The 17,725-nt window shown below is 42.1% G+C and overlaps 1 protein-coding gene across 1 annotated transcript in view; it reads right to left on the bottom strand.

Annotated features, from left to right (window-relative positions):
* The window catches only part of THSD7B (thrombospondin type 1 domain containing 7B), a 713,545-nt gene that overhangs the window by 72,818 nt on the left and 623,002 nt on the right, over positions 1–17,725 (bottom strand). Inside the window, exons 15-16 of the mRNA XM_060257141.1 lie at positions 14,145–14,278; positions 7,876–8,029 (exon numbers count right to left, since the gene is read on the bottom strand). Of these exons, the coding sequence (XP_060113124.1) occupies positions 7,876–8,029; positions 14,145–14,278 (288 nt within the window). The remainder of the gene's footprint in view (positions 1–7,875; positions 8,030–14,144; positions 14,279–17,725) is intronic.

Here is a 17,725-nt window from a genome sequence, read left to right as displayed (position 1 = left end):
CACTCCCCCCAATGGGAGCTTAAGGAGGGGGAAATGGTATTTTTATCGACCAAAAACCTCCCTCTGCCCCAAGGGTGTCGCAAGCTAACCTCCAAATATCTTGGCCCCTTTAAAATCAAAAAGGTAATCAACAAGGTGACCGTAGAATTAGAGCTACCCAAGTTACTGAGTAAGATCCACCCTGTTTTTCATTGCAGCCTTCTTCGCAAAGATCCTGGAGCTACATCTTGGCACCCTCGCCCTCCAGAGCCACCTCCTACTCGAGTGAAGGGCCAGAGCCACCATGAGGTGCAGGAGATCCTGGACTCCATGGTCAGACGAGGGGTGTTGTACTACCTTATTAGGTGGAAATACTTCCCCCCGAGCTGTGATGAATGGGTCAAAGCAAAAGATGTATCCGCCCCGCAATTGCTCAAGAAATTCCACCTACTGTACCCACACAAGCCCAAGGCGAAGAGCTTAGGGGGGGCAGTATGTCAGAACTTGTAACTTTCCTATGTGCTGTTAGCCAAACCAACTCCATGCTGTAACCTGATACTAACCCATGCTATGCTGTATAAACAACTAACCACAGATCCCAGAGCCTGGCAACATTCTGTGATCACTGAAGCGTAACCGGTAGCCTAGGGTCCCCATCTGCAGGTGGCCTTTTGAAGCCAGGCCGCTTGGCCTTCACAGCAGGGAAGCATCCTCCCTCCTGATAACAGAGCCTGGGAAGGAGACACTTGTCTGCAATCCGTGTGAAAGATGACTTTATGGTATCTCTTCTGACTGCATAAAATGTAACCAAATGCCAGCACTGGCATTACTGTTATCTCGTACCTCCAGCACTATAGTTCTCAATAAAGATCCTTTACTTTGTAACGAGTTTGGGAATCGTCTGAAGTTCTTCAAGTTCTGACACATGTAGCTCGTGGGAATTGTAGAAGACTCTCTCTGAGCACTGTTCTTAAGTGTACACAAAGGTCTGCATGAAAACGTGTTGTCCTTTTCTTTCCAGTGTTGATGAATGCTTCACATAGGGACTGTGATACTTACTGCATGTAGTGCTTAGGGAAGTAATGACTGCCTTGTGCAGTCATTCTGTGGATTTGATAATGTATGTAATGGACTATCGGTTAGTGACAAAACTGCTTGAGGCCTGATGAATCAGCGTGTCTTGGCAGGGGTCACACCTGACCACACCTGAAGGATCAGGTTCAAAGATTTGGGGCGCTGCTGAATCCTCATGCTGGAGGCTGAATGACACATGTTGGCTTCATGTTGGAGGTTCAGGTCTCCTACATGCCCAGATCACCTGATTCACCAGCCCTAGGTGTCCCCGGGGTCATTTTGTAGCTAAAGAGGTGCCGGAGCTCATCGGCACAAGTCATTTCCATAACTCATTTGCATATTCCACACACCCCCGGCATCACCGGGAGGTGTACTAAATTATATCAAGGCATAAAATGGCCTTGATATAATGCAGCTCAGCATTTACCTTAAAATGCTTATTGAATTATAAATATCATAATAAAACCTTACTCCCATCATACTTTTAAAATTACTTTCTCCTATGTGGCCACAATGGCATGATGAAGATTTCCATCTGTCTGCTTTATGTTTTGGTTATTTTCTCATATTAGAAAGTTTGTCAAATCTTAGAGTTAAGCAAAATTCTCATAGGGGGGTTGAACAATGGAGCCCAGAAGCAATTTTTTTTAAGGGGGGGAGTTAAGAAAGAAAGAGCACAATAAAATGTAGAGGCTCCAGAGCTCCACTCCTCTGAGCTCCTGCCCAAAATGAGGCCTGGATGTTCCTCTGAAATAGTGATCAGGCCATGATGATCCACATAATACACATTACATAGGGCTCTTTAAAACTGATCCAGAATCTTCAATTGGTTCAAAATGCAGCAGTCGGGGGCTGGATAGTTTATCACTCCTGTGCTGAAAGATTTGCACTAGCTGCCTATTTTGTTCTTACCTTTAAGGGCCTAAGCAGTTTGGGGCCAGGAAACACAGTCTACTTCTGTACTATTCATTCCTCCATTTAAAATCTTCTCAGACCTAGATCTATGTGCCATCTGCAAAGGTGAGATTTCTGGTGACCAAAGACCTCTCCCTTAAGACCTACCTGGCTCCAAACTTATTGTCCTCTTATTGTCCCACCTTATTTGGTGCCAAGCCAAAACATTTCTCTTTATCCAGGAATTGAACTGGAGGGTCCAGTATTCTAATACTATTTTTCTGGTCTCATTGTAGCCTGAGGACCATTTTATGCCTTGTGATTTTACAGCTTGTTTTAATATTGATACTCTTTATGTTTGTTGTTTTTACTGTTTGTTTTTTACTCTCTGAGGGTGGGAGGCTCTATAGAGGTGGCAGAGACTTTTTCTAAATAAATAAATACGAAGAGGCTAATCTCCTGGTCATCTCTGAATGATTCCTAATAGGATCTGGTCTAAGGATCCTGGCTACACGAAAATGATGCCCTCTCATCATCAAAGCTCGGTTCTGAATCGTGTGCAGTTTTTGTGCCAATATCCCTCCCCCAATGTTAGGAAAAGGGAGAGAACAAAATACAGAAATATAATTTTTGGCTCCACCAGAGATAAACTCTGAAAGCCATAAATGAAAGAACAGAATAACCAAGAATTACTGGAAAGTGTTTTCCTGCGTCATGTTTTCTGTCATATGTTTTTCTCCCACTACAATTTAAACTGACCGATATAATCAGTGTATAAGAAAATTAATGAGATTACTAGTTTTTATTTTGTTGTCAGGAAAGCATATGAAGCTGCACTGCATCGCACTAGTCCAGTGATCCACGTCGCTTGACACTATTTACCCCACTAGCGAGATCGTGGGGGCTCAGCCAGAGAGGGCTCTTTCTCAGCATTTGAGATCCTTCACTTGGAGATCTCAGGGCCTGATCCGGGGAGGGTTTTCAATGCAAGGTAGGTACTCTGTTACTAACACACAGCCTCCTCTCATAAAAATATTTCTAAACATGTGAAGCTGCTTTATACTGAGTCAGACGATTGGTCTAACTAGTTCAGTATCATCTCCTTTGACTAGTAGTGGCTCTTCATGATCTCAGGCAGAGAAAGGTCATTCCAAGTATCTTCTGCCTGAGATTCTTTAACTGGAGATGCCAGGGAAGCTGGAACCTTCAGTGTCCACAGCATGTCCTCTACCACTGAGCTAACTTGATCAAATTCCAAATGATAACCTAAGGTTAAAAGATTCAGGCAACACAGCAAAAAAAAAAAAATAGTGTAGCTAATCCTGTCTCTTGCTTCTATCATCCATCAACACTTCAGTAGTCCACATCTTTTTATGAGAACATAAACTTAACTGATGTTCATATAAGCCTATAAAGGTGCTGTTGATCCACAAGCAGCAGTAGCTTTTCTTCTTTCATTCTGTTCATCACTCTATGAATTTACATAATTAAACAAACTGTTTTCAAACCCTCTTGAATTAACTACTGCAAATGCAAATGACTGATGAAAATAAGGAGGCCACTCAGATCTAGTACTGGGGTTATCAACTGTTGTAAGCAAGAAAGCCTACAGCTGATACAATAAATCTCAGATAATTATTCCAGGGACTTGTTACACAACTTGCATATTAACTCAGTTTAAGAATGCATTGATGAATTCAACTGAAGTCAATTAATTACATTTCCAATTCAGATGAACACAGAGTCAACACATTACAGGTATTGCCGTGTTAAATATTCAGTGTTGAAGTAACATGAGATTATAGCTTTTCAGTTGCCTATGCACAAGAAGCAATCAAGTGATGATGTGTGAACACACTGGAATTAATATGAAGTCTGTCACTGTAATTCCAGTTATAACTGGAATTAATATGAAATCTCCAAAGAAAAATATGGTTCAATTTAATTTGCCATTGTTTATTGAAATAGACAGGGAAGTACATTCACACCTGATACAAGAATTCCCAGAATGGTCCTTTAGTACAAAAAGAAAACTGAGTATTCAACTGGATCATAAATCATATAAGAAATAATAACACAGCAGCGAGCATACTTCAGTGGGAATTGTTCCTAGTGTATAAAGATGGAACACCCATGGCCAAATCCCATGTATTAAAATTTATTCAAAGGTATGCTGAATTTGAGATCTATGGAATTATCCTCTATACAAATGCACACAAACTGATCAAAATTAGGTTCTCACAGAGCAATCCTAATCAGAGTTACAACTTTGTGGTCCTTTGGGCAAAAAGGGGAAAGGGAAGACAAAGGATGACACCTGCCACACAACAGTAGTGAAGGAGTTAAACATGGCCACAATATGCAGCTTGGATCCAGGAATTAGGTGACTCTACCCACCCAGCCTGCCTGATGAAGAACATGTGGGTTGGCAGATATTGGAATGCCACATTAGCACAAGCCACATGTGTGCTTCTCCTACAAGTAGTGTAAGGTTTTGCCCAAGTTCAATCACAAACTTTCGTGTGCATGTACACTTTGTCAAACAGTTGCTTCAGACCAACACAGCTACCCACTTGGATCTATCTTCCATAGATGGTCCATATCAGTTGGTCCATATCAGTGTTGCCTCGCGAGAGCAGATTAGCGCTGCCTCCCTGTGGTCCTTTTCCACATGCAGGCCTAGAACATCCCACAACACATAAAATACCAAATGCCTAAAGAAACTCAATGGGTGTTAATACTCGCAATTAAAATTACAGTATGTGGTTAGTAAATCCTGAAGGCTAAGACAGTGAAATAATAGTAAACTGTTAATGAACAAGGATAACAATACCAACAATATCAGCGACGAGACACTGAAGCCATGACTGTCAGGGACTTGATCCTGACAACTTGGGAGTGAACTAGACAATGGTCCCCCACGCTGGGCATGTCCTGGAACAGCTAGAACCAAAAGTGGGGGAGATGGTGTGCAAGCACTGTCTCTCCCTCAAAACAGATTCAGCCCAATGTCCAAGCTACTCCCCAAAAGTTGTGATGAGAATATGCTAACTTAAGAAACAATAATAACAAACTTCCCATCACCGTATGCCATGATTAATGGCGGGGAGGGGAAGTGAAGAAGCCAGGACCAGCAGACACAGATTTCATGGCTGAGTGAAACTATAAAGGGGCTGAAAGGATCAGAGTGAAGAGTTCACCCTCCTAGGTCTGCCTAGGAGCACCATTCTGCTCCAATCAGCCAGAGGGGAATATGATTGGCCAGCTAGGAGCCAACATCACAAAAGACAGCCTGGGGCTCCAACAAACCACCACATTGGCTGGGGAAAAAAGAGACCTCCTCTTTGATCTGTTCCAGGTTCCCACAGTTGCAAGTGGTGTCCCAGGTGAGCCTGAGAACAGTGCCTCTAAACCCATGAAATAAATACTTAGAAGGATATAAGTCTGTTTAGGATTGCATTCAGAATGCTATTTGTTTCGACCATGTACTTAAATCTCCCAAGGAAACATATGGGAATTCAAAATATTTAACTTTGTCTAGGATATTTGAAATATATAGATAATTGACTGTCCCTATTTGAAAGGGGGGGACGAAAAAATAACAAATTTCCCCAAAGTCCATTTGCCTTTGAATAACAGGAGCTGGAATCACACTTACATCAAGATCAAACGGGGGGGAGTGGCCTTGACCAACATCCGGTCAAGAGCCTTTGCCTAACGCTCGCCCAGCTGGCTCCAAAGTTATATTCTTTTTACCCCTTCAACTATATTTTTTTAATCTTTGAGTGAGGTCTCCAAAAGGGGTGAAGAAGGGTAAACAGAAGGAAAAAAGCATTCAGCTTTTAACTGACTTCTTGGAATTTCCATCCACCTCCCTCACAAGATTGGAGAGATACGAGGAACCAGCAGGAGAATGTCCTCTCACATTGAATTTATTGACGCAGACAATGTTTAAGTTAAGACAAGAAAAACGAGAGGACATAACCTCTATGTTACAACCGCTGTCTCAGCGTCTGGATGAACTACAGGATTCTCATAAACAAGTTACCCAAACAGCACAAGAAGCTTTAAAAAGAGCTCAAGTGCGTGAAGGGAGAATATCTGAAATAACATCAAATACATGGATGAGGGAATGGGTTTTAACAATGGACTTTCGTAACCGGGAGCTGTGTTTAAAGTTTAGAGGTTTTAAATCTGGTGTGGAAGCTGAAATGGACTTATATGTATTTATGGCAAATTGGCTTGCTGAAGCAACTCACCTGGAGGGTGAAGTTCTCCCCCTCATTCAAAAAGTATATCGTGTCGGCAAGGTATGTGAAGACAATTTGTCTTATACCAGAGATATTTTGGTGCAGTTTAAGGACTATCGAATGAGGCAAAGAGTCTTTGCAGAGACCAGGGAGAGGGGAGGCTTGGACGATCAGGGGTTAAAGATTCAGGTCTTTCCAGATCTCCCTCCTGAATTTTTAAGAATCAGAAGAGACCTCAAGGATACAACTGCCAAACTGCAGAACTTAAAAATTAAATATAGATGGCTACAGTCAGGCAAATTATACGTCCAAAAAAGCTCTACTTCATATACAGCATATGACACAGCCTTGGGTGAATTATTACTCTCCAAGTTAACTCCCTCCTCCCCTGCATCGAGAGTAAACGAGAGAAAGGAATGCTCTCCTCTCGTCTCTTTAAGGACAACCCGTGCTTGTACTGAGGAAGGTCATGTAAACTTGGAAGGAAGCATGGATTCTATCTACAAAGAAACTGAAGCAACAAGAAAATTGAAAAGTTGACGAAATTTAAAATTTATATCTAAAGACTTTTCTTTCAGAATTTATGGTTGGGTGGGGTCAGCTGGCGTGAGCATTTGGGTAATTTCCCTCCATAGCTAATTCAGTCCAGGTGGAAGGAGGGAAGTATCTCTTCTAGACCTTAACCCTTGTGGTCTTCAGGGACTGAGATATTTTCTTAGAATTTAATTTTATTGTGTGTTTTTTTTAGAGTAGAAGGAATAATGAAGTTATAGAAGGAGGAAATATTGAATGATTGTGGTATTAAATGTTAAAAATGTGTTAGGGAAGATAGTATTGTTAAGCTTAATTATTCCTCTACTAAAAAAAATAATAAAAAATATAAATAGACATACATATATACATATTAAGAAGTGTGGAATGGTAACACATGAAGTAATCTCCAAAGAGATAGATCAGCTTTAGTTTATGTTAACTCAGGTGAGATGTTATTAAGTTGTGTTGTTTTTGATTTGTCATTGTTGTACACTTTTCTGTTGGAATAGGTATGAATTATAATGAGTCTATAATAAAATTTTGATTTATATGCAAACAAAAAAAAGAGATCAATCAGCAGAACCTAGCCCAGCAAAATTACTTATGGTAGTTCAGACCTTGAGAACATAAGAAGAGCCCTGCTGGCTCAGACCAATGGTCCAGCTAGTCCAGTATCTTGCCTCACACAATGGCCAACCAGATCCTCTGGAATGCCAACAACAGGGCAGAGGCCAAGGCTTTCCCCTGTTGTTGCCTCCTGGCTCTGGGATTTAGAGGCTTCGTGCCTCTGAATGTGGAAGTTCCCTTTAGTCACCAAGGTCATTGACAGATTTATCCTGCATAAACCTGTCTAATCCCTTTTTAAAGCTGTTTATTCCTGTGGCCATTGCTACATCCTCTGGCAATGAATGTCATGTTTTGTGTAAAGTAGCAGTCTATGTAAAGTAGTATTTCCTTTTGTCTGTCCTGAAGTTACTGCCCATCAGTTTCACTGCATGTCATCTGGGTCTAAAATGCTTGATTTTGACCTGGATGTGTGCTCTGACAATATACTGGATTTTTTGCTGACCAAGTCTTTAAAATAGACTAATGATAACATATTTTAGAACAGCAAGAGTTATGAAACATCACAGAATTAGTTTACCTGTGAGCACTGGCTCCAGTGACCCCACTCTGAAACTACACATTCACTGGGGCAATAGAGGGTACACTTTTGAGTGCCAAGAGGAATTTCAGACTGGTTACAAAACGTATTGGCCACAGTCTCTCCTTCACCATCTTCAGTGGTATTTACACATCTACAAGAGAAGAAATATGTACTCGGTTGAACATTCCATGCTGAACAAATAACAAACAACAAATTTTGAGTTCAACCTGTGGCTATTTGTTGATTTATTAGTAATTCAGCATGATTTATAAGCAATTATGTAGCCATTATATATGTATTTTGAATTGGATATAATTGTCAAGGACTCACAACCTAAGTCTTACTTCAGCTTGCATTGTGCCCTCTTCCATTGTGGGGTGGTTTTCCACTGAAGAATATGGTCTTAGAGTGCTAGAAGGTTATGTTTATGCTAGATCAGAGTCTTTCAATCAGCCAGAATGCACCTATCACTAGACAAAAGTGCCGCACACAGTGGAAAACCACCTTTGCAAAGAACAAAGATTGGTACAAACAGAAGCAGGGATCGAAGTAAAAAATTTCTTCATTGCTGATGGTTTCCAAATATTTGTGAAGATAAAGGGGCTGCACCAAGGCAAAACAATGATGAAGAAAGGAATTGGTGCAGAGGGAAATAGAAACTTTTATAACAACAACAACAACAATAATAATAATTATTATTATTATTACTTCTTCCTCAGAACTGATTTCTTTCCATCTTCCTCCAAATATTTATCTCATCTTGTGTATCACAAGATTCCTATTAGCTGAATGATCCCCTTGCTTAGAGCATGGTTCCGGAAGGTGTGGGATACAGTTGTAGCCACACAAATATTGTTGATGGAGACCCCGGGTTATAAAAATAAATTGTGGAAAAGTGGCATCCTTTAATCAACTGTATAAATGACAATCCCTCTGCTGAATGTAAAATATCTTCAAAATAGTTGGAATTTCTCTTGCTTTAGGTTTATTTCTAAGAATAGTTATGTAAATCTAGGTATTTGTCTCTGTATGTCTATACAATGCAATCATGGTATGTTATTGCTATGTTATGGTTGAATTTGTTAATAATTTTTTTTAAAAAATTGAATGATCTCCAATATAGAACAGAAACATGCAATGAATGAAGGCTGTAAACTGAACACTAATGCAAGGCAGAGATCTGATTACTATGACTAGAAACACTCGGTTGGATCCAGTGCTTCCATGAATGAAGTTTGCAGAGGCAATTTCGAATCTCCTTCCTCTCTCCTCTACAGCAGGGGTGGGGAACCTTTTTTTCTGTCAACGGCCATATGGATATTTATAACATCATTTGCAGGCCATAAAAATTATCAACGTAAAAAACAGTGCTCCGCCAAAGGAGAATGATTCAGGCCAGCAAAATTAATGCAAATAATTGTTTTTCTATTTGAAATCATGTGGGGAGAGCCTAATCTGGCGTGCACACACACACACCCGGCCCACCACCCTAGGCAAATGCCTAGGTTAAGGGCTTTTGTCTACAAAAAGCCCAGCAGGAACTCAGTAGCATATTAGACCACATCCCCTGATATTAGCATATTAGGTCACACACACATTAGCATATTAGGCCACACCATCTGGGATAATCAAGTGCAAACTGAACTGTGACGGTAACTTTTCCAGGCCCTGCAGCAATTCTGGGAGGCTAGCCAGGCCCCAGGGAGGCTGCCTGTGATCCCTGTCTGGCCCTGGGGAGGCTGCGTGGCTGGGCCTCACAATCCTCGCTGGCTAGCCAGGCCCCAAAGAGGCTGCCACATGGCTTGGTTCGGCCCAGCAATTCCCGAGGGCCACACCAAGTGACCTTGAGGGCCGCATACGGCCCTCGGGATGGAGGTTCCCCACCCCTGCTCTACAGTTCCTCATCACTCTGAGCAGCTACTGCTAACAGTCTGGGAACCCTCCAGATACAATGCCATGTGGCCTGGCACGGCTTTACTGGGAAGGCGGTCTTGGCAGAAATCGTCTCCCTCCCTTACTTTCACTTGGGTGGGATTCCAACCTGAGGTTTTTAGCCTATTCCTAGAAGAGTGAAGGAGAAGGAGAATTCTACCTATTCTCCCTACTTGCTGCAGCTGCAGACTGCATGGCAAATGGGGAGTGTCCCCATAGCCTTGGTGCTAGCTGTACAAAAAAGTGGTACAAAAAGTGGTACAAAAAGCTGAAAAGAGAAGGGGAAATTATATCAGTCACTTAAGTGAACTTTTTCTATTAACAAAAGTATTTAGATTTAAAGATTTTTTTTCTCTACAGACTAGCATCGTTTTAAACTGCCTCCTGCAGCAAGAACTGGGTGGGCCCCTGCCAGAAACCTCATAAACACTGAGTGCTTTTAAAAACAACCACCAACCTCTAGAGAAAGCACTGGGGACAACATGAGACACAGGCCAGTTGGCAGGAAAGTGCCTTCAAGTAGGGTCGCCTGTCCCCTGGTTTGGAGCTCCTCCTCCTGCTTTAGGGCTGCCCAAAAGGGATGCTCTTATTCCTCCCAGGGGTGGAATTCTGGCAGGAGCTCCTTTGAATATTAGACCACACACCTCTGATATAGCCAATCCTCCAAGAGCTTACAAGGCTCTTTTTTGTAAGTTTTTGGAGGACTGGCTGCATCAGGGTGTGTGGCCTAATATGCAAAGGAGCTCCTGCTAGAATTCCACCCCTGATTCCTCTCTTCTAGTCTCTATAGAAGGGAAACAAGTTTAAGGGTAGAATGCAGGTCTTTTTTTGAGCAGGAACACACAGGAAAGCAGTTCCAGCTGGCTTGGAGTCAGAGGGTGTGGCCTAAATGAAAATGAGTTCCTGCTGGGCTTTTTCTACAAAAAAAGCCCTGTATGAAACAATGGTGGTGCCAGGGGTGCAGCCTAATATTCAAATAAGTTCCTGCTGGGCTTTTTCTACAACTCCCCCCCCCCCCCCGGTAGAATGTACCCTATGTTTAAAAGCTGACCTGCACAGCCTGTGTGCAGTGCATTGAGTTATTTGATAGCAAAAGGAAGTAGCTTAGATCTCTCCCCATAAGGCCCAAACCGGCCAGCACATCAGCCTGCGCACCGATTCTGTTCAGACTAACTGGTCAGCACCCATTTTCAAATTGTTTGTTTGTGAGTGGCTGAATCAGGTCGGGGGTGGAGGGAGGCAGTGACTTCCAACTTTACGTAGGACCCTGGCTATGCCCATAGAAGCACAGCTTGAGAAAAGCTGCCTCTTGACTCAAGCCGTCCCCTTCTTTAACTGAGCCTCCCAACAATCCTTCAATTAGCTCACCTGTTGTCTGCAGTGCCTTTGCAGGCATACATTCACCCTGTCTTCTGAAGACTGCAGTTTCTGCATTCCGGTTCCATGTCTTGGTTCTAATCTTTAAGGCCCTGAACAGCTAGGGATCAACATACATGTGGGACTGCCTCTCTCCATATGATCCCCAATGGGCCCTACGATGACCATTGACTGGCAATCCCTGGCCCAAAAGACATCCGTCTAGCCCTGGTCCCAACCTACTGGAATGAGCTCCCCGTTGCTACAGTTCTGCAGGGCCTGTAAGGTGGAGCTATTCTGCCGGGCTTTTAGCTGAAAACCAAACAGGCATAAGCCTCATCAACAATACATTTCTTTTATAAAAATGTTGGAATGAAGTCTCAACGTTACTATACAGTAAATCAAAGTCAACCGTCCTGAAATACACAAACAAATCCAGCTTGGAGCAGGTAATCCAAAGGTGCAAAACCTAACAGGTAAGTCTTTCAAGATGTGAAGCAATCACTTTTACATTTATACATAGAGGATACTTTCTGTTCCAATGCTGAAAATATACCAAATTTTACAAATCCATCTTGGATCCAGATAGCAGAAATGAGCAATCCCGGAATACTGTAAAATACTGTAAAAATTTGTAACCATTGGGAAGAGAAGAGAGATAAGAATGTGTGGTGATATTTTTTCCATTTGGAGCATTAAGCTTAGAAAAAGCATACAATGAAATGAGACCTTCATATTCTGGGACTGCTTGTTGCTGCTCTCTGGAACCAACTGATCTCTGCCAGCTGGAGAGCAGATGTAAAAGCAGGAGATCTCCAGGCTCCACCAGGAGGCTGGCAACCCTAGGAAGAATTCGGTGAGTTTATAAAGTCAAGAACAGAATTGTTGAAAGCAGCAAGAAGTCAGGATAAATATCATGTTCCTTCCAGAAAGCAGTATAACCATGACATATTATTGTTTTGTTCACTTGTCTGTCATATGCTGTTTGCTTGTTTTTGTTCTAATTGTTAAATGCTTAAATTAAAATAATTTATCTTAAAGCTTTTGGTTATTTTTGCACTGGAAAGAGGCCTAAAAGCCTACAAGTAATGGGAAGTGGGGGAAAGGTGGGGACTGGAAATGATAATGGCAGTGTATTTAAATTTGAATTTTGAAATGTATTTATTTATTTGTTTGTTTGTTTATTGGATTTATATCTCGCCTTCCCCGCCGAAGCAGGCTCAGGGCGGCTCACAACAATTAAGACTAAAACAATAAAACAATGAATAAACACTGGAGTTTTGACAATTAAGTTGATAATAACAATTATATAGTTTAAAACAATTTAAAACAGTTTTGGTGCTAGTATTAATTTCAATATGTTCAGCAATGTTGGACATCCTCTTGTACTATAATTCAGCTGAAGGCAAGTCGAAATAGTGCTGTTTTACAGGTCTTGTGGAACTGAGCAAGGTCCCGCAAGGCCCTTACTTCTTCTGGAAGTTGGTTCCACCAGTAGGGGGCTGCAATTGAGAAGGCTCTCTCTCTAGTAGACTTCAGTCTCGCCTCCCTTGGCCCAGGGATCGACCATAAGTTCTGCGTCCTGGATCTAAGTACCCTCTGGGAAACATATGAGGAGAGATGATTCCTAATGTAGACAAGTCCTCGGCCATATAGGACTTTAAAGGTAATAACCAGCACCTTGTAGTGAATCTGGAATACTATTGGCAGCCAGTGCAGTTCCCACAGCCTTGACTGTATATGCTTCCCTATAGAGAGACCCAATAACATCCTGGCCACTGCATTCTGCACCAACTGCAGTTTCTGGGTATGAGACAATGGAAGCCCCATGTAGAGGGCATTGCAGTAGTCCAGTCTTGAGGTGACCATTGCATGGATCACAGTTGCCAGGTTGCTACGCTCAAGGAAGGGGACCAACTGTTTTACCCACCTAAAATGGAAGAAGGTGGATTTAGCAGTGGCTGCTATCTGGGCCTCCATTACCAATGTGAGCTCAGTGTGAATGAATGAATTCATTCATTCATTCAATTTATTCCCCACCCTATCCCATGATTGAGCTCACAGCTGCTTACAGAATAAAAAATCACCAGCAACAAAACAGTAAAAACATGATAAGAAACACATCATTCCTCTTCAGAGGAAGAGGTGCGCTTGTGAGAGTGTCCTGACAGTAACATCACAAGAAGAGGTGGGGTTTTGATACAAGGCACTGGAATTAAGCCCCATGGCACAGAATAGTAAAGCTGCAGTCCTAAGTTTTGCTCATGACCTGCGTTCAATCCTGGCAGAAGCTGGGTTCAAGTAGCCGGCTCCAGGTTAGCCTTCCATCTTTCCGAGGTCGGTAAAATGGGTACCCAGCTTGCTGGGGGAAAGTGTAGATGACTGGGGAAGGCAATGGCAAACCACCCCGTAAAAAGTCTGTCATGAAAACGTCGTGAAAGCAACATCTTCACAGAGTTGGAAACGACTGGTGCTTGCACAGGGGACTACCTTTATTTACCTTTACTGGAAAGTGACACCTCTGAAAGCGGTGGAGCCTGGGAAGTGACATTACTTGACCTTTGACCTGGAAGTGACATCACACCACAAAGTGATGTCACATCCTTGCTAAGCACCACCCCCAAAGTCTCCAGGTATTCCCTGAGTCAGACATGGCATCCCTAGTTTATGGTGACCTCATATGGTTTTCAAGGCAAGAAATGAACAGAGGTGGTTTTGTCATTGCCTGCATCTGCATAATAACCCTGGATTTCCTTGGTGGTCACCCACCCAAGTACTAACCAGGGCTGATCCTGCTTGGCTGCTGAGAGCTGATGAGATCGGGCTAGCCTGGGCCTTCCAGTTCACACCACCTACACATAATCCCTGCAGTATTACAAGATTGGCAGCAGAGAAATGACAAAGTATGTTTGCGGGGTAAATTGTCCTAGTTCCTTAAAACTCCTATTTCAAACCTTTCTACTTTTATCTCCACGCACCTGATTTTCCTAGTATGTATACCTTCGCCACAATGAAGGGAGTTTTGCTCACTGTTAATTTCACATGAAGACCAGGGTTCTGTTTCCCAAGAATACTGATTGCAGTCACTGTAACATGGGATTGCCTCATTCACCTTCAAGGAAAAGAAATAAACATTCAAAATTATACATATCAACCACCAAAGAAATTGTCTCCAAAGAAATGATGATCAAGACCACATTTTAAAAGTCCTCACTCTTACTCATATGCATGCTACTGAGAAACATTTTGGATTACGGTCCTTACAAGCAAATATACTGCAGCATTGAATTTCATCATTTCATTATGGTCTATTAAAAATGTGCAGTATACAACAAACTAAAATGAAAACCCCCAAACCTAATATGTATGCAGTGTCTTAGAAAAGGGAAAAATAACAACCGTTCTTTACATAAATCTGAAGAATTCCATTGCAATGTAATTGTTCTGATTGCTCGCACAAAAATTATCAGATGCTTTTTCCCGCAATTACACAACAGACTTCATTTAATCTGTCTATGTTTTACTTCTGACACATTCCTTAGCATACAAATGGTACAGAACTGGTATAAGCAAAGTAGTCACGGATTTTGGTAATTTTGTGAAGGAAGAGGAGTGACTCCATGATGGAAAAGAAAGAGTGCTGGGTTTCCAGCTACAACATTCTATGATAATCCCAACACAAGGACTATGCATTTTTTCACACTACAGCTAAATCACAATCGTATATTCAATTTCCTTCAGCATTTTGAAGTGGAATAGTATCATCTGGATAACATGAAGGAAAATCTATTTGTTCTCATCCCCTTGATTGTGGTTATGTTCACACATCTCATTTGCTAGGAATCTACATGCTCTACTTTTCCAGCCAGTGTACCTCAAATTATGAGTATGTTTAAATACAGCAGTGATATGCCACTTCCATTCAGCTGACTTCTCACAAACTACACTCATGATTCTCTGGTGGCTAAATGTGGGAACTGCAAAGAGAAGAATACAAAAACACTTGTTTATATTTGTTTCAGTTTGTATTTGCAGTGTTTTTGTTCTGAGCTGGAACAAGGAGATGGAGACGATTATAAGGGCCTGCAAAGTCAAATGTACTTTTGCTAAGCAGTTCTGCAAAGCAAAGGTAGGAAGAAATGCATTCCTGCCTGCCAGGTTCTGCCCTAGGGAATTGTAGTCCAGCTGGAGAAATTATTTTTTGGCATGTCTCGTTCTCTGGAGAGTATACACCAAAGGAGGGGGAGCTATCTAGCATGTATGTGTCAGGGAGGAACTGAAATGTATATGCAGGTCCATACTATTTCCCAAAGGGAGTTTTTCTTATAACATGAAAAGCAGCTCTGTGGGCTTCAGGCTGGGCAGGAAGCGGCCCTTGAACCTTAGAAGGTGCTTTTCTCTCTAAAGGCAAAACAGGGACTCATAACCTGAAGACCACTCATTTTCATGCTAAAACAAAGCCCTTGGTAGGAAACAAACACATCATTACATGTGATGTGTAGTTCTTCCCCATAAGTTTTTTAGAGACAATGTTATAGTACTGCTTTTTCAAATTTCTCTGTGTCAAAAAAAAATGTGGGATCTAATTTTTAAAACTGACTTCAAACCAAATATTTTTAACAGCATATAGGGGAATGCAATTAATAATAAGCATTTTTTAGTATCTACTGCTTCGAGTCACATTGTGCTAGATAGCTACAAGCAGGAGGCAAATCATTTGCCAAACGGTTTGGATGCATCTGAACTCGATACATCTGTTTTGCATGATCTCACAGTTTTGCCACAGACACTGGGTGAGATCAGACGAGCCAGCTGCCGTAGCAGCCTCTTGACTTTTAAAAAGCCGATACAGTTAGAGATGTGCCACAGTGATCAGATGGCACCTGCCCAGCTGCCAGCAGTCACAGGCCACACCCACACAGAGTGGCGTGATCACACCGCTCCTGTGCTTGCGTGGCATGCCCAGGCCAATCACACAGTCACAGGAGCACCACAAGCACTTTGCCACTGTTGACTCTGTTGTAGAGACATTCTAGCCCGAGGGAAGGATGAGTGCGTTGCAGGGGACAGAAGTGTGCCTGTTAAATCCAGAGATGGGTGGCTGCTATGGATGGCCAAAATATGTCTGATCACACTCACTGTCCTACCCATCTGCCGCCTCTTCCTCCTCCAGTGTTTATACGGTGCACAGTAAAAGAGTTTTTTAAAAACTGAGACTTCCTACTTAGGTGGCTCTGTGTGACTCTGGTATGTGCCCATGAAACCAGTTAATCTTGCGATCAGTTCTTTCAAACACTTTTCAAATTAATGCTGCTGACTGTGCAGTCACAAAAAAGCTGGCAATACAATCTGCACTGCTCATTTAAGGGATGAGAGGATGGACTGTGAGTGATTCCATGTTTTGCAAGTTCAACCCTTTAATGACCTGACCATCATACTGAGGGTTATGTGACTCTGTCCAGTCAGTCAAAAAGGTTCAGTTTGTAAACTGTGCAAAAACAGTTTTAAGTGCACTTTCACACCACACTTCCCAACATGGAGTTGGAAACACACATTCACTGAGATACTGTGTAATTTTACACTAATTTTCATTACAAAGTTAGAAGCAGCTCCCTTTGGCCTTTTAGCCCACATTCTTTAGCACTAGCCATCTGTTATCTGCCCTAGATTCAATGCTGTTGGGAAGCGGATTCATTCCCTGCTTCACCACAACATCCTTATACATTTGTATATTTCCTGGCATCTGCCTGACTTTTCTGTCATCTTTCTCAGACCTGATATCTTCCGGTGTTTTGGGGGAAATCACAAAAAGCCTGGATGGATATTGTGTGGGTGAGAAGATTCATATTTCCTCATGCAAACCGCAGCCATTTTTCCTGATGCTGTCCTTACGGCAGTTATTTCTTCCTCCTTCTACCAGGGGGCTTTTCATTTTTTAAAAACAATTCTGTACTAGCATATAGTTGTATCACTATGCCAACGTAACAATAGGTGTAGCAGCTTGACTGAATGCTCACTTTTAAAAAGCAAGTTTCTATTTCCTTTGCGGACAGATAAGGAGAAATACGTATCTTTGCAATGGAAGGAGGAAGTAAACCCTGAATTCACAGAACCTGCTGCATGTATTCTTACAACGTTATATCAATACTAGGAATAAGGCCAGTTATGAAAATAAATACAGCTAGCTCTAGAAAGAGGCTCTGGGTGAACGCCCCGGCCTTCTGCACTCAGGGTCAATTTGATGCGGCGTCAATGATCATACAGACATTGAAGCTAAGCATTTGCTTCATCTGCAGTGCATTGTTACCAATTTTTCCTTTCGTATTCAGCCTTGTAGCACTTAGCATCAGCGTGTGCTTGTGGCATGATCTGGGTTTTTTTGGCCCAGCATGGTTACGTTATGTTATACCATAGAGTATGCACCTCAACGCAGTCATTTTCTGTAGGGGAAGTGATCTGACTTAAGTTTTCCATCTCCTCCCCCCTCCCTGCAGCATCTACCTAGGAAAATGACAGTCTTTCTCCACAATGGGGACCAAAGCAGGAGGGAAGCAAACTC

The sequence above is a fragment of the Heteronotia binoei genome, chromosome 16 (assembly GCF_032191835.1).
Source record: "Heteronotia binoei isolate CCM8104 ecotype False Entrance Well chromosome 16, APGP_CSIRO_Hbin_v1, whole genome shotgun sequence".
Classification (NCBI taxonomy): Eukaryota; Metazoa; Chordata; class Lepidosauria; order Squamata; family Gekkonidae; genus Heteronotia; species Heteronotia binoei.
The sequence above is the reverse complement of the archived record's forward strand: the minus strand, read 5'-3'. Positions and strand labels throughout refer to the sequence as shown.